General features: G+C 33.1%; 1 protein-coding gene across 1 annotated transcript in view; it reads right to left on the reverse strand.

Annotated features, from left to right (window-relative positions):
- Positions 1 to 2559: 2559 nt before the first annotated feature.
- LOC150075271 (zinc transporter ZIP10-like) overlaps positions 2560 to 24476 on the reverse strand; it is a 175671-nt gene continuing 153754 nt past the window's right edge. The window contains exons 10-12 of the mRNA XM_090388269.1: positions 14463 to 14543; positions 8397 to 8584; positions 2560 to 2875 (exon numbers count right to left, since the gene is read on the reverse strand). Of these exons, the coding sequence (XP_090244395.1) occupies positions 2729 to 2875; positions 8397 to 8584; positions 14463 to 14543 (416 nt within the window). The 3' untranslated portion in view covers positions 2560 to 2728. The remainder of the gene's footprint in view (positions 2876 to 8396; positions 8585 to 14462; positions 14544 to 24476) is intronic.

The following is a 24476-nucleotide window of genomic DNA, read 5'->3' on the forward strand; positions in this document are numbered from 1 at the left end:
CAGAATATGGCAATGTATTGTACCATTCTGATGCAAGGTGGCTTAGCAGAGGGAAGGTGCTTAAAAGGTTTTTTGCACTTCTTCATGAAATTGACATATTTCTAACTGAAAAGGGAAAGCACCAAGAAGTATTTTCAGATCAAAATTGGATTTTTTTTTTTTAGCTTTCTTGGTAGATATTACAGACCATTTGATGAATACTTTGAATGCGAAATTGCAAGTGAAAGGAAAATTGACATCAGATATGTATACTGATGTAAAAGCATTTGAAGCTAAGCTGAAAATTTTTATGAAACAGTTTGATGAAAAAAACTTTCAGCATTTCCCCTTTGTAATAAATCAGTATCAGCTGGAGAAAATGTCTTATTACCTTCAATAAAAAAAAATAAAAAAAATGCAATGAAGCCCTCAACCTTTTACAAGAGGAATTTGCAAAGAGATTGAAGGATTTTCATGACCACCAAATGGAAATTCAGTTCTTTAAACAATACAAGGCAAAGTATTTTTTTATCATATAACATATCATTCGGTAATTAAGAGGTAGCTCTAGTATTACAGATTAATTACAAGGGTGATCTATTTAGTAATTACCAATTAACTTAATAAATTTCCTAATCTATAATTAAGAAAAAAGCATGCATTTTCTTTGGAATAATGGTGTATAAATTAAATATAGCTGACTAAATTTACTGTACTTAGAAAAATAATCACTGATCAAAATTAAATTAAACTAATAATTTTGCAATAGTGTTTTTAATTAAAACTAAAAGAGTCATTTACTACTTAACTGCAATAATATGATATATCTTTATGAAAGTTTTATTGAGAACTTTAATAAAAATTTTACTGTTAAAGGTTATTATAATTTCATGCAAGGATGCATGTTTAATATAGAAAAACATACAGTTGCATTTATGGTATAGTTTATGATATAGCAATACTATATAAACCACCTAACTTCCAAAAAAATTAAATTACTTTTTGTGTGGTAAAATCAGTTACTACACTTCTATTTATCGGTTAGTAGATTTAATAAATGGATTTCTTAATTTTACATATGCTTGAGAGATTTACTTTAACATTTGTTTAGCCATACAAATTTAAATTTCTCAAGTAAAACTTTCTTAATATACCATGCAAGTCAAATTATTAATTTAATAAAAAGAATGTAAAATAAACAGGCAATGTATATATACAGTTCAGTATCTTACTTGTAAATATATATTTATTGGATTTTATTTTATCAAATGTCAAACCTTTGTACCTGATTTATGATTTCATTAGACAAGAAATATTGTCTAAGTAACAGGTATAAAAAAAACAAAAAAACCCCTCCAACTTTGCATACTAATGCCTGTTTATCTTTGATGCATGTTTTAAATGCCATTTCCTACAACAAACAATGCTGAAACTCTTTTGTCTTTACATTGAAATATGAAATCTGACAATTGCAAGTTACCAGAGCATTGGTCATAGTTTTATATTCAAAATATACTAATTCACTACACTGGAAAGCTCATATGCAAGTAACATCAAAAAATAAAATAAAAATTCTATTCGTGTTAAGGTTAAAGTACTGATTATTCACAGCAAGATCTATTAACTTGAAGGTGACTATAAAATAGATGCCTTTACAGATTTCCCCAGTGTAAAAATTTGATTCATATTTGCAAAGTTGAAACATTATAAAGGCTTTATCCTTTGAGCACTTGCTTTATGCAGACGTTCTTCTCTTTTTTTTTTTTTCTTCGATGCATTGTGCTAAGGATTACACATCAGATAATTATTCATTTATTTTGAAAATATTTTAATTACAAAACTAACTCAACAAAACTTTGCAACAAGTTTTAAGATATTTAAATGACAACATGAAATTGCATTATTTAAAACTTCACTGTTAGGAATTATAGTTTAAAATATGCAGTCTTAAAGTAGTCCCATATTAACATGTTTACCTAACAAGAAGAGAATAACCTATCACGCATTGTCACTAAAACAAAAAATAACAAATAATAGAAATAATTCTTGTAAAACAAAGCATTTTATTCTGAAACTGTTTAGCACAATATGTGACAATGTAATTATACTCTCCTTCACACAAATAAAAAGTGCAAATAGAAGCACAATACTAATAAATAATAAACTTAGTTCAATAATTCTATTAAATATCAGTGCAAGTAAAAGAAAACTTGTATCACAATAAGAGTATTTACAATTCAGTTGTCACTTCAGAATTTCCCCTCAAAAAATGCACATTTAGGAAGTACCCCCATTTCCCCGAAGTGAACTATTGCACATCTACATTGTCAAGAAGGAGGAAAGAAATCCAAAAATAGTTGTCAAGACCTGCCTGACTTTAGTTGGGCACAGCCACAACCAAGAGGCATGAGAAGGTATAGAAGAGAGGTCTGCTTATTAAAAGGCTAATAAGATTGAGATCATCTCTTTACTTCTTATACTTTCTAGTATATAGAATACTTTAACGAGTATGCAAAAATATAGTTTAAAATTACATCACAGTTAAGTATAGTCAAGACTTCTGCTTTCTGTACATTTTAACCTGTGACATATTTAACAAGTTTCAAATTGATCTTCTTACTTAGGAGACAAGTACACAAATAAGTTTTTACCAAAGAAATTTGAAACTTCTGCAGACCATACACATTTTCAAATAAACTGAATATTACCCCAATTTTGTTAAATATTCACAGGTCACATAATGCAAAGGTCAGCTCACAATAAGCTGAAGATCATGTTCATAAATGGCAATAAGAAGCATAATAGAGATCCCTAATGTTATCCCTACTAGCTGAACTGCAAGTTGCTGGGAATTGCTGGTCCCTGGGTGACTTGAAATGGTTCCCAGTTCTGGAAGCTGAAAGTATAAGAGTTATCAACTATTAAAATTTGAAGTCTAAACAAACATTTAAAATTTAATATGCACATGCTACAAACTTTCAATACTTATGTCACCACACCAATCTAATGAAAGGTGATATCTATATAAACACCTGTCATGAACAGTTTAAGAGATAATGCATAATGCCACTGAAATAAATGTGAGTACAGGAACACAAATAAGCCTTTGATGTAAAGTTTTATGATTGAGAGACAGAGTATGAAAAATTCATGTATACATACCTGCCTTTATTCTACTAAAAATCCAGAATGAAGGTTTCAGTTGGCAAAAATCATCCAGCATTTGAATATTTAAAAATATTTGAATAACAACAGTCACTTATCTATACACACCACTACCAATAATTTGTTTTCATTAGTTTCTCTAATTATGTGACAGTTCCAATGCAGGCCTAATGATGCATGCTATACCTACCAAGGAGAGAACTTCAGCTAATTCCTGTCTCAAATAAGCATATTTCTGTGGATTTTTCTGTTCAGGACCAAGTTTATTTTGTCCAAATTATCACAAGCATATGCAATATACGATTCTGTAGCAAGCACACAAGCCTTCCATTCTACTTGCAGTTATTAATAAAGTTTGTGAGCAGTAATAATTGTTATAAGAATAAATAGCTTTATTAACCCTTTCCTTAATGAAAGGATAAACAAAACATACCTTAAATATATGAATAAATTTACAATTAATTACGTATATATTATTACACAAATATACACTATTTCTCACATTTTAAAACCCAAGAATTTGTTTATCTTGTTAACCAGATGAAAACAGTTAATGGAATTTGTTGAGAATTATGTTTTCGGATTTCCTGTTGCAGTATTGAAAAGTAAAACTGAGACTGTCAATTTCTTAAAGTAAATGCCCTTCCATATTGAGCCATTGTTTACAGCAAAACCAATTTTGCAGTACAATGCTGAAGAAGTGACAAGTAATGACTAAAGTATGTTTAGCACCATGTATGCACATGGTATTGTCATATTGTCACCAATGTAATAGGCTTTAGTTTTACAGCTTTTATATATATATGCTTGACACTTTCCTTACAGTTTACTGTGCAGTGCAATAAAATGTCACATGTAAATGTTTACAAAAAAGAACAAAAATAATTGAATTAAAAAGTACATACTGATTAATGCACATTTTACTGGAATTCTTCGCTACACAAGATATGAAAAAAAGCAAAAAAGGGTTCAACTCATACAGCAAATATACATTCAAACACGAATTTTAAAGACAAGAAATAGCAGTTTACTTATATGCTAGAATATACAGTAATGGGTAGTAGCATGTGTGAAGATATCAATTTTATTAGAAATATTATTAAAAAGACTGGCCCTCTGTAAAAATTATACAGTAGAATGCTAATTATCCATGGTAATTGGCACTCGCATTCCAAAACATTAAAAAGCTTTAATTATGCTTCTTTTTTTTTTTTTTAATAATTTAAAAAAACTGGGATCACAGTTAATCCAACCAGATAATTGAGCCCTAGATAATTTGTGTTTTTTTGTAATAACAATATTCCTTTTATGCAGGGTGTTCAAAAAAGTTTCTATTACAGTGAAAAATAATACTTTTTTTTACTTAATGCTTCTTTGTCAATATTAAATTACCAAATACACTTCAATAACATATTTTAAGCTTTATTTTCAAAAATGAAAAAAAAAAAAAAAAAAAAACCATTGGAAATTGTCTTATAACTTGTAAGAGCTTTTAAAAACGTCATATTTTAGTGTAAAATACCTGTCAAATTTCATTTGTGATATAGAAGAAATTTCCAGTTATCTTAGTTTTTAGATTTTTTTCAAAGACCATACCTTTCAACCTTTGCCATAAATAAAAATTAAGGGGTGTCAGACCAGGGCTTTATGATGTCCAAAAGCTTCTTGAAATTATTCTATCCTGAAAAACTTCTCTTAAGAAATACAAATGGTTTCAATTTTTGTGTCTAGCTGCACCATTCTGTTACAAATAACTGCAACCAAATTAGTCTCCTATGAGCTCACCAGAGAATGGCTACAAGATGGCATGAATGTACATTCACCATTCAGAAAACCCTCTGACTATTGACCTGATGACCTTCATGCAAGATGTAGTGTACCAAATTCTAATTTTTTGGCTGTTAAGTGGTGATTCATGAAGAGTGTGGAGTTTACATCAGAAAATAGCTGTATACAAAATTTCCACACCATTTCTTGCTATGTAATCATAGAACCAGTTGCTGATTATGCCACAACGTTTAGTATGATCACTTTCCTCTTCAATTCTTGTGTAGCAGCTTCGTATTGATCTAACATTAACCAATAAGCTTGTTTCAGTTAACTTTAGTACATATTTTCTAAGACTTTTGAGTAATAAGCCGAGATATTTAATATACAGGGTGATTCACTACCAGTGCGACAAACTTACAGGAGGTGTAGGGGGCACAAAGACGAATCGGAATCACATAGCATTGCAGGGTCCGAAATGCCTTTGTCATGTGGTAGAGGACGTTGAACAGGAGGTCGCGTGAACAGCGATCCCGCTGGGTCAGCATTTGTGAACCGATTCCCGAGGCAGTAGGATGGACGAGTATTCAAACGTTGAACTGGCCAACATGCACCTCGCGTATGGAGCTGCGGACTGTAATGTACAAGCGCTGCTCCGCGCTTGTACCAGGAACGTTTCCCGCACAGGCGTGCTCCTCATCGTACGATTTTTGCACATGTGCACAGAAGGTTATGTGAGACTGGTTGTTTCATGAGAGGTACCATGAATCGAGAGCGAACGACGAGGACGCCAGACAATGAGGAGAATGTCCTACATCTTGCAGAAGGCAATCAGAGTACGAGTACTTGAGCGATAGGCCAATGATTGGGTATTTCCCAATCCACTGTATGGAGGATACTGTCAACAAACCAAATGAGTTCATACCATCTGCAACGCGTCCAATCATTGGAACCTGCGGATTATCCACTCTGGAGGACTTTTGCTACTTGGTTTCTTCAACAGAAACGGTTCGCAAATGCTGACTTCCAGCGGGATCGCTGTTCACGCAACCTCCCGTTCAACGTCCTCTACTGCATGACAAATGCATTTCGGACCCTGCAATGCTATGTGATTCCGATTCGTCTTTGTGCCCCCTACACCTCCTGCAAGTTTGTCGCACTGGTAGTGAATCACCCTGTATATATATTTTTTCATAATAAGAACAGAAGGCCTCTCAGATCTGGGAGTTCAAGATATAGATTCACATACAGAATCCACATCTTGAAATTTCTTGATTAATTCACACCCTGAATGTCCATTAGGTTTGACAATTGGTGGAAAAAGTTCATTAAATAAATTTTGCACTTTTGTGTATTTACCACCATTTCTAAAAATAGTTCCACATATGCTTACTGTTATACTTGCACTTATGGTTACTGACATAACCATAAGTGCAACACCACTGCTGCACTTACGGTTATGTTAGTAGTTAACAACTGTCATTAATCCATGCTGCCAAACCTATACAAAAAAAAAAAAAAAAAAAAAACACCCATTACAGTGAATTTGGTAAATTAATGTTGATATTTTCAAATTTTAAACAAAAAAAAAAAAAGTTGTTTTGTTCTGTGCAAATAATCAAAACAGATTACACTAAAGATTTGCTTAAATTAATACAGTAAAATATAATCTCATAAATCCAGTAACATTGGTACTTAACCCTTGCTGTATTTTTGAATTTAATATTGTACAGAACTGCTAATAGTAAAGAGTACAACTATCAAAATATTATGCAAAGTTCTAATGGAATAGCAAAGCAATGTTGTCACTATGACAATTATATTTATAAAGTTTCTCAGGCAGCAGATAAACATATTAAAAATTCAATCATAAAGAATGCCAAACTATTCCATAAGAGTCAGAGTCCAGAATCAGAGACCTGTACAGTTACTACATACTGCCTTGCTAGTCTACTTTTAGCTGCATTAAGTTCCACTAAAAGTTATGTACCTACTATGTAGGAGGGGTATCAAAAGGTTCATACCCTTACCTAGAAATAATAGCCCTAGAAATGGTGAAACCTCATAGGAACTTTAATCCTTTTCTATGTACTCTCCATGTATAGTACACATTTTTCCCATCTATGGATCAGCTGTTTAATGCCTTGATCATAGAAGTCCACACTTATTTTTGTCTGAAACCACGATTCCACTTCATTGATGACTTCCTGAGACGAATCAAAGCTGCATCCACACAATGGTTTCTTCATTGTACACCCAGCATTTGTCATTTGTCACCAACCAATCAAAAAAGGTTTCAACATCTGCATTACCCGAATCCAACAGTTGGTGAGAATATTGCATTCGACATTGCTTCTGCAAGGGCATCAGCAATCTTGGAACCCATCATGTGGAGTCCTTAGACACGTGCAGATGGTCATGTAAAATGCTGTGGGCAGACCCATAACTAATTCCCACTGCATTTGTGATGAAATGAATTGTCACATGTCTGTCACTCAGCACCAGCTGCTCAACCTTTGCAACCATCTCACTGTCTGTGGATGTTGATGGCCTCCCTTCTCTTGGCTCGTCAAAGACACTTGTACGACTGTACTGGAACTCCTGTTTCCACTTTTTTACAGTGCCACAGAATGGACAATTCAGCCCATACACAGCTTTCATTTCTTTGTCAATTTCCTGAGCTTCCTTGCCCTGCAAACCCAGGAACTTGATCACTGCTCGATACTCCATTTTGTCAACCATAACATCATTACTCAGATTGAAATTTCACATGTTAGTTACTGAATATGTAGACAAATTTATATTAAATTGTCTACATATTCAGCATCTTCCTACTGACGTTTTATCTAGGTCAGGATACAAACTTTTTGATACCCCCTCATATATCTACTGCATGGATCTGTAATATTAGGATTCGCCAATAAAAAACTGCTGTAGTGTGTTTCTCAAACTCAATCATATTGTAGTACAGGTTTCAACAAACCTAAATCACAATATGATTGAGTGATACGGTGACAATCAAACTCCGTGATGTATATCTCTTGTTAATTGTCCCTAGTCTTGTCAGACAAACCTTGTCATTCAAACTATACATCATGTAAATTTTAAAGCAAGTCAAATAAGGCAAAGCTGTTGCTTGGATAGGCATGTGAAGGTTTCCTGAGGTGAAGCTTACAACTGAAAATCTTATAATGTGCAACAAAGTTATCAAAACTATTTTCAGCATTACATTCTACATGGACCTTCATTATCAAGAAACAATCAGATTGTTTTTGCAGAATTAATTTCATTGAAACAGGGAGTGTAATGCTAAGTTCTTTGGTCACAGAATTTATAACAGCTAATGCAACATTAATTTTTTTTTTATTTAAAATTTTCAGAAAGTGCCAACTTTATCATGTTTTACTGTATTTATGTTTCTATGCTATATAATTCACATATTTAGAAATGAGTATAACATAAATGCAAATTTTTATTGTGCCTACCATATCAACAAGTGCTATGTAAAGGAACATTCCTGCAGCTCCTGCAAATATCCAAGATGTAGCAGAAACAATATTGCCTAAAGGAACACCAATTAACATTCCAACAAAGCAGAGAATTGAAGAGAGTGCATTATATAAAAGGGCTTGCTTCACAGACATTCCAGCTTTAAGTAACATAGCAAAGTCTCCTAATAAAAAAAATATATATGTATATATGACACACAAACAAAAATATTATATTGCATTTTAATAATCTTAATTTTAAAATTTTAATTTTAATAATCAGTAAAATCTCATTCGTATCATATTCAGTAGAATACAGGAAAATATTGTTTAACAAAAATTTCAAAAATTTCATCATTGAAAAACAGGCCTTGAGCTTCGGGTTGCATATACAAGTTTCTAGTGATGACGACTAACTGGTTAAAATAAATAAATGATATATACATAAAATAAAACAGAGATAAAATAAGACCAAAGCATTAAAATATACAGAAGCTTTCAAGACGAAGTGCCTCTTCATCAGCTAGTCAGTGAAGAACTCCAGTATATATATTGTTGGTTACAGCAATATATATATTGGAGTACAACCAGCCATTTTTGTCATGATGAAAATTTCATCATGACAAAAATATTTACAGGTTCTGGGCAGCATTCCTTACTCTCAGTGCTTTATGAATCTCATTTAGATGAAACAGTTCTGATGAAAAATTCAGTACAACTTTTTTTTTGAAGTACAGCTATGTGCAAAATTTATTTGTTTACAAATAAAGAAAAAGTACATGTGAAAATCATTACACAAAGCAATGTGTTGAGTGCAACTCACTGTATAGTTAATTCTGCACATTTACTCTTTTTTTTTTTTTTTTTTTTTATGAAAACCCCGAACATGAAAGGTATCAAAATTTATAGTACTTAGTACCGTAGCATGGGGTAAAGGAGATGGGGAGAATGCTGGAAACTTTGCTCTGGAGACTAAACATGAGTTTCACCACTTGAAGCCTCCAATAAGCAAAGTGCTAGTAGTAATGTGCATGGGTTGAAGGAGATGGGAGGGGGGTGATGCCAGAAACCTTGCTCTGGAGGCTAAACATGAATTTCACCACTTCAAGCCTCCAATAAGCAAAGTGGTGATACTGCACCAGTTGATGAGAGTCATCCACCAACTAATGTTAGTATTAGCACTAGTGTATTCTAAACTATATAGCTGAGACCTGGATAGGAACCAAAGTGATCAAAATTAGAATCCTCAGTAATTAAGATTTAAGAAAAATAAATAGAACTAAGAGACAAAAGCAATGGCAAGCCTATATTACAAATAAGGAAATAAAAAAAATCTTAGATCAACAAATATCCAATCAAAGTAAAGCAAACATAAGTAAGTAAAGCAAACATAAGGTGATATGAGCATACAGAAGGGAAATTAAACAAAATAAATATTTGAATGAAAAATGAATGGTAACTGGCCCAGAGTCAGACCAAGAGGAAGTTGGATCAATGATGGCAAGTAAGCATTAAATTATACTTTATAAAGTAATATATACTTCAATACATTTAATCTCAAAGGTTGAAAGAAAATACACTATGTACTCAGATTAGTGGGATGTTTTTCCACATTTCATTAAAAAAAAAAAAAAAAAAAATTTTATAAAAACAACACCCTAGGGCGGTGTAGCTACGTTTTTTTGGGCCCTTAAGCAAGAAATCATTTTGGGCCCCTTATTTTTATTAAAATAAATTTTAATTAGGTATAATAAAAAAAAATGTTGAATCATTTTAATAACATAAATATGTATTTTTTTTACGATTTCTTTATAATTTTACAAACATCAAAAACATGAAAATTAATATTACAATATGATACTACTTAAAAAATACAATTTGACAAACATAAAAAATTATACTATAGCTAACAAACTCAATGCTTCTTTTTGTTTCAAAGGAAATGTTGATGTCCACGCATTCTCCAAGATTGCTTGAGGGAATAAATAGTGCCATGCATTCAACACTAATTTCCAACAAAGGCATATCTATTATTGTTGAATTGTTTTCGTTTGATGACCCTGCTTTATTTAAATGATCCGCAGATATATTTACACCAGCAGCATTCTTTTCCGCATTTTCCAATTCAATACTGGTCTTTTTTTTACCTTCTTCTGGACATATTTCATTACTGTGTTTTGTAAAGAAATGATCTAATTTAGGTGATTTATTGACTGCTTTCTTCATTGTTCTTTTTTGTGCTCCACTCTTTCCCTTTTTCTTTTCATCCATTTTTAACTAAAAATGTTATTTATTTAATTTTAAACTTTATATTTTAAATACAAATAGCAATAATAAACAAATACATTTTTGTATGTCAGTTGCTGTTTTGATGATGGCTTGAACAAACTTGAATTGAAATTAATGAACTGACAACTTTTGATCACCGTATATGACTAAATGTTCATATATGGTGGGGCCTATCCCCCTTGTCCTCCAGTCAAGTTGGGGAATCCCGAACACCATACGATATGATGCATATACATACAGTAACCAAACAGTTGTCTGATCACTATACAAAGTTGCATTTGTAAAAGTAAAATAAAGACTGCTGCCGCCTAGGTTTGTTATGTTTTGGCAATAAGATATAAGAAGAATTCCTTATTCTAGATGTATAACATTGTTGAGGAGCTCAGTGAGAAAAATATTTTCATTACATGTTACATCTATCTATAGGCCCTAGTGTAGTAGGGGCGGCCCCTACTTTTGCTATACGGTAGCTACGCCCCTGCCCTAGGGGTTTGTTTACCCTACACTTTGGGAACCTCTACTCTGTATAGGTTTTTCTAATCTCCAGTGCTATATGCCATTATGATATCAGCATCAGCTGCCTAATCAAAACAAAATTGCTATTTTTGGTGAATGTTTACTCCTCAAATAATATAATTACGATTGGTTGATTGGATGTATTAAATTAGTAAAACTGTATAAAGGGGGAAAATGTGTATTTATAGACATGTATGAGAAAGGCAAAGAAAGTCAATTTGCAAAATAAATAGGATAGAAGACAGTACTGTGCTAATAAAAATGAATACTAGCATGCTAGGGTTGTAAAACCCAATCTCCAAATTGAGGACCTTGGCATAAGAAGAAATAAGTAGGGCAGATACAGTTAAAAGTGTATATGGTAAAAAGATATGGAAATTGATTATGGGAAAATGGAAGGTTGACAGAATGTAGAAAAAAAGAAGAGATGATAAAAGAAAATGAACAGAAATGGCTAACTCTTCCTCAAATAATTCTAATAAATTTACTAGTAGAAAAAGAAGTCATGACAGTTTACAGAAAAGTGAAGTAAAAATAGGGTAACAGTCAGGAATGCTGGAAGGGTAGAAATCCAGGAGTTATTACCATATCTCAGAATAAGGAAGAGATTTAACTTAAATTTTTAATAAATATTTAAAAAAGTTGTATAAGGAAGAGATTTAACTTAAATTCATTGAGAAAAAAAAAATCTTAATTTTTATCTTGCTTATACAACATTTAATGCACTTTTTCCTCCCTGTTTACAAAAATGATTTCAAATGTATCCTTGATGAATTTAATTTAATATTAGCATTAGTATTAATAGTGGTATATGATACAAGAAAGCAAGCTTATGCAGCATCAGCCAAAAAATAAAAAAATAATAAAATAAAATAATAATAATAATAAATAGATAAAAAAATCCCACTTCATCTATCCAACTCCTCAAATAGTTTGTGTAGTTCTATGAATTTATTCAACCTATCTACTTCCACAACAGATGGAAGCTTGTTCCAGCAGTCAACCACCCATTGGATGAAGCAAACTTCCATACACCTATTCCACAACCATCCTTCCTTAATTTGAATTTATGCCCACTCATGTGCATAGACTGAGCAAGAGGAAGAATCCCATCAGCATTGAGTTTGCTCAAGCCATTCAAAGCCTTAAACACCTCAATCAGATTACCCCCTTTGTTTTCCCTTGCCAATCTCGTTGCTCTTCTCTGTATCCATTCCAGCAGTTCTGCATCATTCCTAAAATGAGGCCCCCAAACCTGAATGCAATATTCAAAATGTAGCTTGACCATTGCCACATCTTGAATACTGCATATAGGTCTAGACTTAGGTGATTGTAGGAAATGAATTGCATTTAAAAATTTAATTTTCTTGAAGACAAGCAAAACCGGTTGGCCTTAAATCAATCAGTAATCACACAGTAACCAGTGTCACCTAGTGACTAGAAAACTTGTTACTGTCACATGCCACATGTTCTGAACAATTAAATTACAATACAAATAGCTATGTTAGGCTCTCCATGTGAAATTAATGATTTGTATTTAATATACAACTTGAAATAAATTGTTTCTATGTGTTTCTGCAATTCATTATGGACAAAATATTTATTGTGTGAGAAATTAAATTTCACTTCATATTATTCACTCTTGGTACCTACTTCTATGCTGCTGAGATCCAAAAACAGCAGGAATGGAATAATGTTTCAAGTCACTGTCATTCAGTAACATTAAAATCTGATTAAAATTAATTTTTCATTATGTTACATAACATTATCCCAAACATTCTGATTGGCAATTAAAATGCTTGCTCATGCAAAGTTTTACGTGTCCACTAGAGAGAATAACATAAGGCAGTGCTGTTGTCCAACTTCAAACCTGAGGGGCTGCATTGTACCTTTTTGTATCTACTCTCAGACCAAATTTTAAAAATTTATATTTTTTCCAATATACTGATACAGATATCAGTCCTGTAACAATTAGATCTATGGAATACAAGAATTAGACCCTAAACTGTTCAAAAACCATTTATTTACATTTAATACACTGTATGAAATTTTAAAAATTTAAGGAATTTGCTTCTAACAAAAAGTTATTTGGTAGATGTCATGTGAAATCAACTGAAAAATTACATGCAATATTTAGTAGGTACTTTTAGTAAACTGCTGTGGACAAGAACCACTGCCTTTGGCAGCCCTGATAACATGAAGTGAGGTAAGGGCATTTCCTTAGAAAATATGCTGCATTAGATGCATTGTTGTTGTTATTATTATTATTATTATTTTTTTCCTTTGGGCTGAAATTAGGTGTTGACAGCAGGGTACCTTACCCTCCATATCTGTGCACTCACTATTTGCAAATTTTCTTTGAATGGTTTTTCACAATGGAATCTGCAGTATTAATTTGTTTCCCCATATAGGTGTCATTTTGGATATTTTACATGAACGAAAATTTGCTATTTATAGTTAAAAGAACTGAAAATTATAAAGCAGCTAATGCTATTTTGCGTTACTGAAATTATAAGAAGTTTGGAGGGCTGTCTTGTCCCATCAATGTTTTTTTTTGTGGCCAGCAGGAATCAAACTCACTAATCGATGCAATGGTATTATCACTCACAGCAGCACAAATTTTGCCCTCATGATGAGATGTGCTGATAGTGATTTTTTTCAAACAAACAGAAACAACTAATGGTTAATATTCCATTTATTTAAAAGATGAGATGCTGCTATGACAGCTTGTTTCAGTACTTATTGGTCCCTCACCAGATATTAGATAGCCCATTTTAAATAAATGATGGTTAACCTTTTAGCAATTTTATTTTTGAAAATTGTGCAATACCAAGACAGCTCCTGAAAACAAACTTTGCTCTGTTGCTTGTGACAAGACCATTATACCAATTAAGCAGTCCAAATCCTGACCACCTTAAAAATACAGAGAGGACAAGACAATCTCCCCCAACCACATATAAGTAGATGAAACTTTGTGCATTAATATTGTTTACAAACATGGAAATCTTCTACGAAAGCTGTCAAAGTTCTTTGGTATCTAGGATATAAAGTAAGGTGGCCTAATACTAAAAACTAGAAAACAACACAACTTAAGTTCTATTTATCAGTCACTAATCTTGCTCATTTGGGGTCACTAATCTTGAATCATTTGGGGACCGATCATCAGCTGAAAATTTTTTAGATTCATTAGGTTCGCCCAACGAGTTCAACATCTTGACCCAAACAAATCACATTTAAATCAAGTTAAGGATATTTTACCTAATTCATGTGGAAGCTCATGGCAGAAGACTGCAATAGTGGTACTTAGGCCACCTGACGGCCCTGTAGTAAATGCTGTACCTAAAAATATAAAATTAATTTAACAAATATTAATTATTAACATTTAGTCAATTGTAAATGTCAATTGCAAATTTAAGATAATCTCTTTTTAATTTTTTATTCATTTTATACTCAGCAGTGTTTCCAAGGGAATTTATATAGTGAGAGTATACCACTCACAAATAATAATACTTATATACAGTAACCTCTCACCAACCACTGGGAACATTCCTGAAAAGTACTGCTTTTGGGAAAACCATGGATGGCATGACTATAGTTCTACAGAAATTAGGGGATTAGGGGAAAAACAATAAATATAGTAATAAAATATATGAAAAAAAAAAGGGGGGTAAACTTCATTTTCCATTTATACAACTTACAAAATAATAAAACTGACAATACAATACAATAAGAAGATAGTGATGGAACAAGACATATACACACAAAACATCAACTATCCTCACACATATCACCTTCATTTGATATGGTAATCTTTAAAGCATTGCAAAAATAAGTCTAATATAAGTCCAGGAAAAATGTGAATATTAGTCAAAACCATAAATTTACAAAGGCAGTGATACCACGTATGTGGTACTGGCAAAAATGTGTCACTATAATGATTAGGCTGCACTGGTTCCCAAACTGTGTATCCTGGTACTTTGGTTTGCTGCAATATTAGGAAAAACTCCATTGAGTTCAATGGCAATCACTCTTAGGTGTGCCACAAATAGTCTTTTAACTTTGAGAGTAAAAAGAGTGACAAAAGTTAGAAAACCACTGGACTAAAGAACAAACAAATGCCCTCTCACCACACTGCCCACTAGTTGATTCCTTAATGATTCATAAGAGGCAGGAGCAATCAATTGTGTACTTTTTTTAAGGAGACTGGACTGAATTGTACATATGTAAGAAAAAAAAAAAAAAGCAGATTATAAAATTTTGGTATACAAATATAAAAACTTCTAAAATCAGTGGTTAGTACACCCCATGATTAGAGAGAGATTACCGTAATATTACAATTCAAGTTCTTGGCTGAGTATAGTGGAAGAGAGAGGGGGGAAAAAAAAATTCTAAGCTTACAGTGAATACTAGATGTAGAAAAAAATAATACAAGCTTTGCTGTTACACTAAGCAAATGGGGTGGGAGGGAACAGCAATGTTATTTGTGTAGTACTTAACACTTTCACAGTAGCATGCATGCTACCTGGAGTGAATTTAAGGAATTTGGAAGTTTGTAAAAATATTAAAAATCCATATATATAAATGCTTTTAAATATTAATTTTCTTTTATATTTTGACTTCATAGCCATAAAATATTTAAACTTTAGAGCAGAATTACTGTCAAAAATATCAAGTGTTTTAAAAAATTAGAGAAAATCAAAAAATATTGAAAAAAAAAAAAAAAAACTTGCCTTTATTTATTAATTTTTTTGTTTTATTTGCGTTTATATACATATGTGTTTATATACATATTTTATTCAGCTTTACCAACTCTCAATCTGAATTCCAGAGAAATTCTTCACAATTCAAATTTTGCTTGGGTAAGACCACAGTCTCAAATCTTGTTTAAATACTATGCAGATTTTTTAAACTATCGCATATATAAAAGCAGCGAATATTAGGTGTAAATACAGTTGATAGATGCAGCATGTCTCTGTAGAGTTTAAGAGAATCTCTATATATATGAAAATTTTTTGAAACTGCCATGAAAGGATCTTTAAGGTATATTCTTACTTCATACTCTTTTAGCACACATATGTGCAAAAGAATTGATGAACAAGAGGTAACATGCTGTTAATTTAGAATCAATGAAAAGAATTTCCTTGCACATTAGCTACACAGGCAAATTGAAAAGCTGCTAACAAGGGAAGTAAGCAAACCTTCAATGCTGAAAAAAAGTCACGAGTTAGGGTTAAATTTGAAAGTGTCTGCAATTCTGCTCAGACACGATAGGAGAGAGTATATGGTGAGAGCCTTGTCAATCAATTCGGTCCTGGAGAGATTGTTCAAGGCTCACATGGTAGAATTTTTTTCAACATTGTCTGTGCTTGCTAACAGGAGAGACTGCTTCTACAAGGATGTGATACACTTAAATAGAAAGGGTGCAAGAATATTTGCTGATACTATCAAGGCAGTGTTAGGTGGGTTGGAAAACTGCTAGTTTGGGGGGGGATTCACAGACTAAAAGATTAACAGTAGCTGCAGGCAGAAGCAAAAGTGATTCTTGCACTGCTTCTATTGTAATGATCAGCAGACTAGGGAGCAAGCTGCTGGGATTTCAAGAGCTGCTGGGAGTCATCATGGAACAAGTAAATACATGGGCTGTGTTAGGGTAACTAAGAGTAAGAACAAGTGCATGTATACTTACATGTACACTAATGCTAAAAGTATAGTAAATAAAATTGATGAATTTGAAATGCTGATCAAGACATCAAAGGCAGATATTGTTGGAATATCAGAGACATGGTGTCATACAGATATAAGTAGTGCAGAACTGGAATTTGGGGAGTACAAGGCATACAGAAAGGACAGATAGGGTAGGAAGTGAGGAGGGTTATGCTGTTAGTTAAGAAACACATAAAATCTAAGGAAGTGCATCCAGTTGGCATGGGTGGACAGTGCAATGTTGAGTCTGTTTGGCGTGACATAAACACTGGGAAAGGAAAAATGAGAGTAGGAGTATGTTATAGGCCTAATGATGCTGATGAGTACAATGAACAGTTGTGCAGAGAAATAGAAAAGACCAGTAAATCAGAATGTCTTGTAATGGGGGATTTTAACTTTCCAGATATTGACTGGAACTTGTGGGTTGGTCACTCGTGTGCTATCAAGACTTGTGGATTTATTGGAGAATTGTTTTCTACAGCAACATGTTCAAGTGGCAACCAGAGGGAGTAATACCCTTGATCTGATTATCAGCAGTGATGATGTATGAATTAGGAATTTGCAGTTAAAGGAACCACTAGGTGACAGTGATCAGAGTGTACTAATGTGGGATTTACTTAAAGATGTAACTACGATCAAGGATAAAGGGAAGGGATTTTTGTTTTCGTAAAAGTGACTATAGAGGTCTCAGACAGTTTTTAAATTCTGTAGAGTGGGTTCAACTGATAATGTTACCAATGGTGAATTCTAAATGTGAAGCCTTCAGGGACTTAATCTTGGAGCTTACTAGGCTTTTCATACCAACTAAAAAATACTGTTCACGGTTCAGGTCTAAATGGATGTCGGAGGAATTAATGAGGCTCGTGGCAGAGAAGAAAAATGCATGGGATGCGTATAAATTATCAGGCGACACAAAAGCCTACAACAGATATAAGCTAGTCTGTAATCAAGTTACAAAGGAAGTTAGGCAGGCGAAGGCAGATTACAAGAAATCTTTGGCAAAGGATGCAAAGAAAAACAGCAAAGAGTTCTTTACTTATGTAAACTCTAGAAGCGGATGAATCAGATTGGTCCACTTAACATAGAAGGTTCGACTATTGATATTGATGATCCTGCTCAAGTAGCTGATAAACTGAATGAGTGTTTTGTATCTACATTCACACATAAGGAGGGGAATGCCAGAAGTTTATCAAACTTTAACAGGGACATAAATGATTTTGTGATAACTGAGAGCAAAGTGGGGAGAAATTGTTGAAGTTAAACATAAAAAAGGCACCTGTGGCAGATGGAATGTATCCAGTTATAATGAAGGAAGCAGCAAGGGAAGTAAGCAAACCTTTAGCCATAATTATGGGAGCATCCTTAGAGTCAGGGGGGGTCCCCATGAACTGGAGATGTGCAAATGTATCTCCAATTCACAAAGGGGGTTCAAAAGGTGACACAAATAATTATAGACCTGTTTGTTTAACTTCTGTTTTGGGGAAAATAATCGAGTCACTGGTTAAAGAGGTGATACAGTATCACCTAGACAAGACAGCAGCAATAGTTTTAGACACTGCATGGATTTGTTAAGGGGAAGTCTTGTCTGATCAATTTGATTGGATACTATGATGTGGTCACAAAGGAACTGGATGCTAAAAATAATTTTGATATCATATACTTGGATTTCAGGAAAGCTTTTGATACTGTTGCACATGGAAGACTACTGTACAAATTGGAGCAGTATGGCATTAAGGGCAAGTTAGTGCAATGGATAAAGAGATGGTTGAGTGGAAGACAGCAGAGAGAGGTAATAAACGGAAACTGCTCTACGTGGACTAATGTAACTAGTGGAGTTCCCCAGGGTTCGGTGCTGGGCCCATTGTTGTTTTGCGTATTTATCAATGATATCGATGAAAGTATATCAGGCTTAATGTCTAAGTTTGCAGATGATACAAAGGTTGGCAGGGTTGTTAATGACACTAAACACAGTATGCAACTGTAATAAGATCTAGAAAAGTTAGGCAGATGGACTGAGAAGTGGCAATTGAAATTTAACATTGACAAATGTGCCAACTCTGTGGTACTACACCCAGGGAAGTAGAGAATGAAAAAGACCTGGGGGTAATTCTGCAGTCAGATATGAAGTTCTCTGAGCAGGTCATGAAGTTTTTTCAATGATATATAGAAATTCTGCTAGCACAGACAAGGTGATTATCCCTTTGTATAAGGCAATGGTCAGGCTAAACCTTGAGTACTGTATACAGGTCTGGAGGCCTCATTTTAGGAAGGATGTAGAGTTGCTAGAACAAGTACAGAGAAGGGCAACAAGATTGGTGAGAGGAACAAAGGGGTATACTTATGAAGAAAAGCTTAAAACCTGCAAGTTGCAGCATCTGGAGACTAGGCACCTACGAGGTAATCTGACTGAGGTGTATGAGGCCTTGATATTCTGATAAAGAAGCTATGGCAGCTACAAGAAATGCAATCAAGAGCTTTCAAAAAGGGACTTCAAGGCTTCTTTTAATTAAAATCTAATGGACATACTAACTAATTAGCCATGGTCATTATTTTAAAAATTTCGATATATAATTATCTGTAATGTTATACGGTAGAATTTCAGAACAATGGCACCTTTGGGGATTCAAGGTGCTTTTATTTTGATTTTTCCATTATGTAGAAAGTTTTATTTTTAATATATTTAATGCAGAAATAATAAGCCTAAATAAGAAAGAGAGATTAAGAATGCAATTTTATTAACTGCACATAAAAAACAAACATGTTGACGATCCAATGTTATATATTCTGCCATTAATACACTCCTGCTTACTCCCCATTCTATTTTCTTTATTGTATCAAGTTTAGTCTGTGCAGATAGCACAGTGGTATTGTCACCATCCTCCCCACACTGGGTGGAAAAGCCTGGATTCGAATCCCATTGATGACATGAGGCACTTTTATGGTCTTTTTTCACTCTGTGGCTGAGTTAGTCAGTCTCATGCGAAGATAGCAAGGTTTTCTCCACTTGCAAAACAGGCAAATCGATCAGCGAACACAAGCAATTTACAGACTCAATACACGTGGGTATACGAATTAACTTTCCAGGTGAGCCTAATGTAATAGTTTGGATTATATTAAGTTGGTCACTAAGCTTTAATGTTGTTCTTCTTTTCGTCTCTGTATGTGGTTTATTAACTTTAGGAGCCATAGTGAGGGTTTTTTTTTAAATTTAAAATAAATTAAAAATAGCAGTATAATCCGTGATAACAGTACAGAATTCACTTTCAAAATGGTAGACGTAAACAAATGGAGTAATCGCATGACTTACTATTTTCTTTTTTCAGCACCGCAAGACATCTGCACTGATGCAAACATCTGATCTCAATATGCCGTTAGCTCGAATGTTCCATTATTTCAACAGTCTACTGTATATATTTGAATAAAAATTTTGTCTTCAAACTTTTTGACCCTAACCCGAAACTTCACTTCAAAATATTTGGGGAGGGAGACATATCTCAGTTCCAAAAGTATTAAGAAGCACATAAGCGTACAGTACAGTCCCGATTAACCGAGACTCGTTTAACTGAGATTCCACATTATCCGACGTGAAACGTTGAAAAGTTGTATATACTTTGTCATCAAAGACAAGAGTATGTAGTTTAGTACAGAGCAGGAACTCACACCAGTTGACTGTTGAGCCGTGCTGGTCTTTTATGTTTGTTGATTTCATGACTCTTTAATTTTAAAATTAGAGAACCCTCTAATTTTAAAGATTTAAAAATTTTACACTCCAATTTTTTTTATTTGTCATGTTTCAACTATGTTATTAGATTTAGCGTAAACACTATGAGTGGAAAACAGAAGCGTCTTGTTGTGTCTTTAGATATGAAGTTGAATGCAATCAAACTCTTGGATCAAGGAGAAACAATAAAAAAAAGTGGCTAGTGACTTTCTGAACATCACTGGAGAAGAATTACCAGCTAGTATGGAAGAATTAGCAAAATTATTCAAGAAGAATTTGGATCAAATTTACAATTGTGATGAAATGGGCCTGAATGAGAGAATGACAGTACTGGCATGTTCAAATTCATCAGGGGAGGCATAAGCTTAAACTAACTCTCATTGGAAAGTCAAGAACCCCTGAGCTTTAAAAAGAAATGTAAAATGTTGGCCTGTTAACTATGCAAATCAAAAAATGCATGGATGGATTAAAGTTTGTTTCATGAAGAATTTGTCCCTAGCACAAGAGAGCTCTGTTTTTTGCCACCTAATGTGACATCCCTTCTTCAACCTCTAGATCAAGTGTTTTGGAGACATTGAAATGCAACTATAGGTGATGTCTCTTAAAAAATCTGCTTCAAAATCTTGAAACAGGGATTAGTGTTGTTGAGAACCTTAAAAAAAATAAACATTAAAGACATTATTTACTGGTTGGCAGAAGCATGGAAAGATGTTAAAACACCTACTCTTTTTAAATCCTGGAAAAATATTTTATGCTCCCAAGATGAAGCCGATGAGAACGAGGTGACAAATGAAGATGAGAGGTGAGGAAACCCTTTTAGAACTAGCCAATAACCTTCCTGTTTCAGACACTCTTACTACAGAGGATATTAAAGAGGGATGAATTCTGATGAACAGCTGGAAATAACTGATGACATGATCGTAAAGCTTGTTGATGAACAAAAAGATGAAAGTGAAGACGACGATGAAAAGTGCACAGAAACTACAAAAAAAAAAAAAGGTCTAAATGCCATTGAGAAGATTACATACAGAAGGTTTAAACGCCATTGAGTCAGCTTTACGTTGTATTGGATAACAGGAGGATACCAAGTCCATCAATGTTTTGTTACTTAAGCACCTACAAAATATAGCAACTAAAAAGCAAAGAGCTTCTATGAAACAGAAACTCCATTAAGGAATTTTTTATGATATTAAGGTGTAGTGCTAATGACTGTAAGTGTACATTTTTCTTATCTATGATTTATAATTTTTATACATGTACTATTTTTTTTAATTTTTGTAATAGAACATTTGTAAATAAAATTAAGTGTTTACCTCCCGTGTTATCCAAATTTTTGATTATCCGAAGTTCCCTCAGTCCACATTACCTCGGATAAATCAGGACTCTACTGTAGTTGTTTTCAAAATATCGTCCTTCAGCAGTTAAAGCACATATATCTCAGTATCATATAGTTGCTCAAATCACTGCTGGAGGCTACCACATGCAATGCGATCTTCAAAGCCTTTTTTGTACCTCCACTACATCTTTCATCCGCAGAAAGAGGAAAAGTTAATTAACGTATGCAGTGCAACACTTCAGGTACATTTAACAAATTGTAATAATTCATTATTTATATATTCACACACATGCCTGAAATTCTTATGCAAAACAAAAAGAAACTTCTTAGCATAAGTTTAAAGTAGGAGCAGCAACAGCTGTTTGGAGCAATCAAAAAAGGGGTAGAATAGAATACAAAAGTTGGATATGCTTGCAGTTGTAGTTTTAGTGAAAAATTAGTAAAGGAGTGTGTATACCAATTTAGTTTTATATACATCAGAAGCAAAAATAATGTAATATGTAGGACAGATTTCAAATGTTAATGATCTTAAAAAGGAAATTTCTAGGATAAATAAATGTAATTATTTTTTTGTCTATATATATTATATAAAAAAAAATCTGTTAAACAAGCCTTAGAGACACCTGTTATGTTTATTTGACCAAATAACTTAAAGGTGAGATCACTATCAATTTGTCGCAATTTTGTCATCAGTATCATTAAGGAAGTAAGAATGAGGCAATTTGTTAAACAAGCCTTAGAGACACCTGTTATGTTTATTTGACCAAATAGCTTAAAGGTGAGATCACTATCAATTTGTTGCAATTTTGTCATCAGTATCATTAAGGAAGTAAGAATGAGGCAATACTATCATCTTGATATTGTAATTGTACTATATTTTTTTTTTTTTTTTTTTTATGAGAACCCCACAAATGATCTTTTCCTATGATAAATTTTGTTAGACTATATCTAATAGAATCTAGGCTTGTGCAATATGTGAAATTAACCTTATAAATATAAAATTGACTTTTCTCTCATCCAGTCCTCTTATTAACAAGCAGTTAACATATATATGCACATAATCTTTTGATTCACTTGTTGGGCAATATAAACTTAATGCAGTTTAAAAACCTATGATTACCATTAATGGAAATACAAAGAAGTTTGAGTAAAAGATAGGATGCTATCAGATCCATGGGCAGTACAGTCTAGGAGCTATTAATGATTGCATAACTTTGCATATTATGCCAAGGAACCCCTAGTTGATTACAAACCTTGTCAACCAATCACAGAAATTCCCACTAAAAAAAAAAAAAAAAAAAAAAAATCAGGACTTGTGCTCATCCAGATCTTAGTTATTGGTTATTTTTGAAGTTTCTTTTTCCCTATTGTTAGTCGCTAACAAAGTCAGATGCTATTTTCTTACCAAACCGCCACGCACTTTCTGTTTCATGAATCTTCAAGTAGATTGTAGTTAGTGTTAAATTTATGGTTAAAAAATAAATAAAATAATAATATAATATTTAGTGTATTAGTTCTGTATAATCTGAAGAGGCTTAGTATTGCAGGTCAAGCAGACCCAGGGGTTCCCCCCCAACTTTGCTGCTTGAAGAGGTGTTCCACAAGTGCTTCATTTATTCTTAAACCTCTAGTGGATGCACAAAAAAAAAAACCATAATGACAACAGAAGTGTGTTTGTCTTTACTTTACAAAATCAGTTTTTTGAGGAAAAAGAGGCAAAAAATTGGTTTAAAATGGAAAAGTTAAAAATTTATTCTTAAATCAAACACTATATTGTATAATAAAATTAAAAACATCATTAAAATATTATCAAAAAAATAACTAAATAAAATATATATTTCCCAACCAACTGTACAGCCAAAGAAAAAGGGGGGGAAAAAAAAGCAGAAACAAAACTCTGTGTTTAGTTTCTACAGCAATGGTTTTTTTTTTTTTTTTTTTATGTACATGGTGCCATAGAATTTTTTTTTTATATAGTTAAACTTTTCTCAATAAAAATAATTAAGGGGGGAAAGCAGAAGTGAATACCATACCAGAGGAATGCAAAAATTCACGCTTACATGATTCTAAGTTAAAGTTGCAAGTTTTATTTTATTATTATTACTTATGTGTCAAATACACCAGCATGCCAGCCATAGGGTTAATACAATGTGCATGCCGACCAGGCTAGCCAGGTGGGTAAAGCGCCTGCCTGGCAACCCAAAGGTCGTGGGTTCGAACCCCACCTCGGGCTTGGATCAAAGTACTGCAAAAACCTTGGGAGGTGCATTATGGCCACAGAAGCCGATGCGCCAACAACTACCAAAAAAAAAAAAAAAAAAAAGAAAAAAAAAGTGCATATGTCAGGGTAGAACTCTTCTTTCATACAAACAGTAAGAAAGCAGTATAAACTTTTTGTAAGGGTTACACTGATTCTTTGAAAAATCAAAGATGTAAACTTTATATATATATCATTTATATTTATCCTCAAACAATGCTAAAATATTTAAAATAAATACCAAATTATAAACAA

The sequence above is a fragment of the Mastigoproctus giganteus genome, chromosome 14 (genome assembly GCF_048544385.1).
Source record: "Mastigoproctus giganteus isolate SK-2022 chromosome 14, ASM4854438v1, whole genome shotgun sequence".
Lineage (NCBI taxonomy): Eukaryota > Metazoa > Arthropoda > Arachnida > Uropygi > Thelyphonidae > Mastigoproctus > Mastigoproctus giganteus.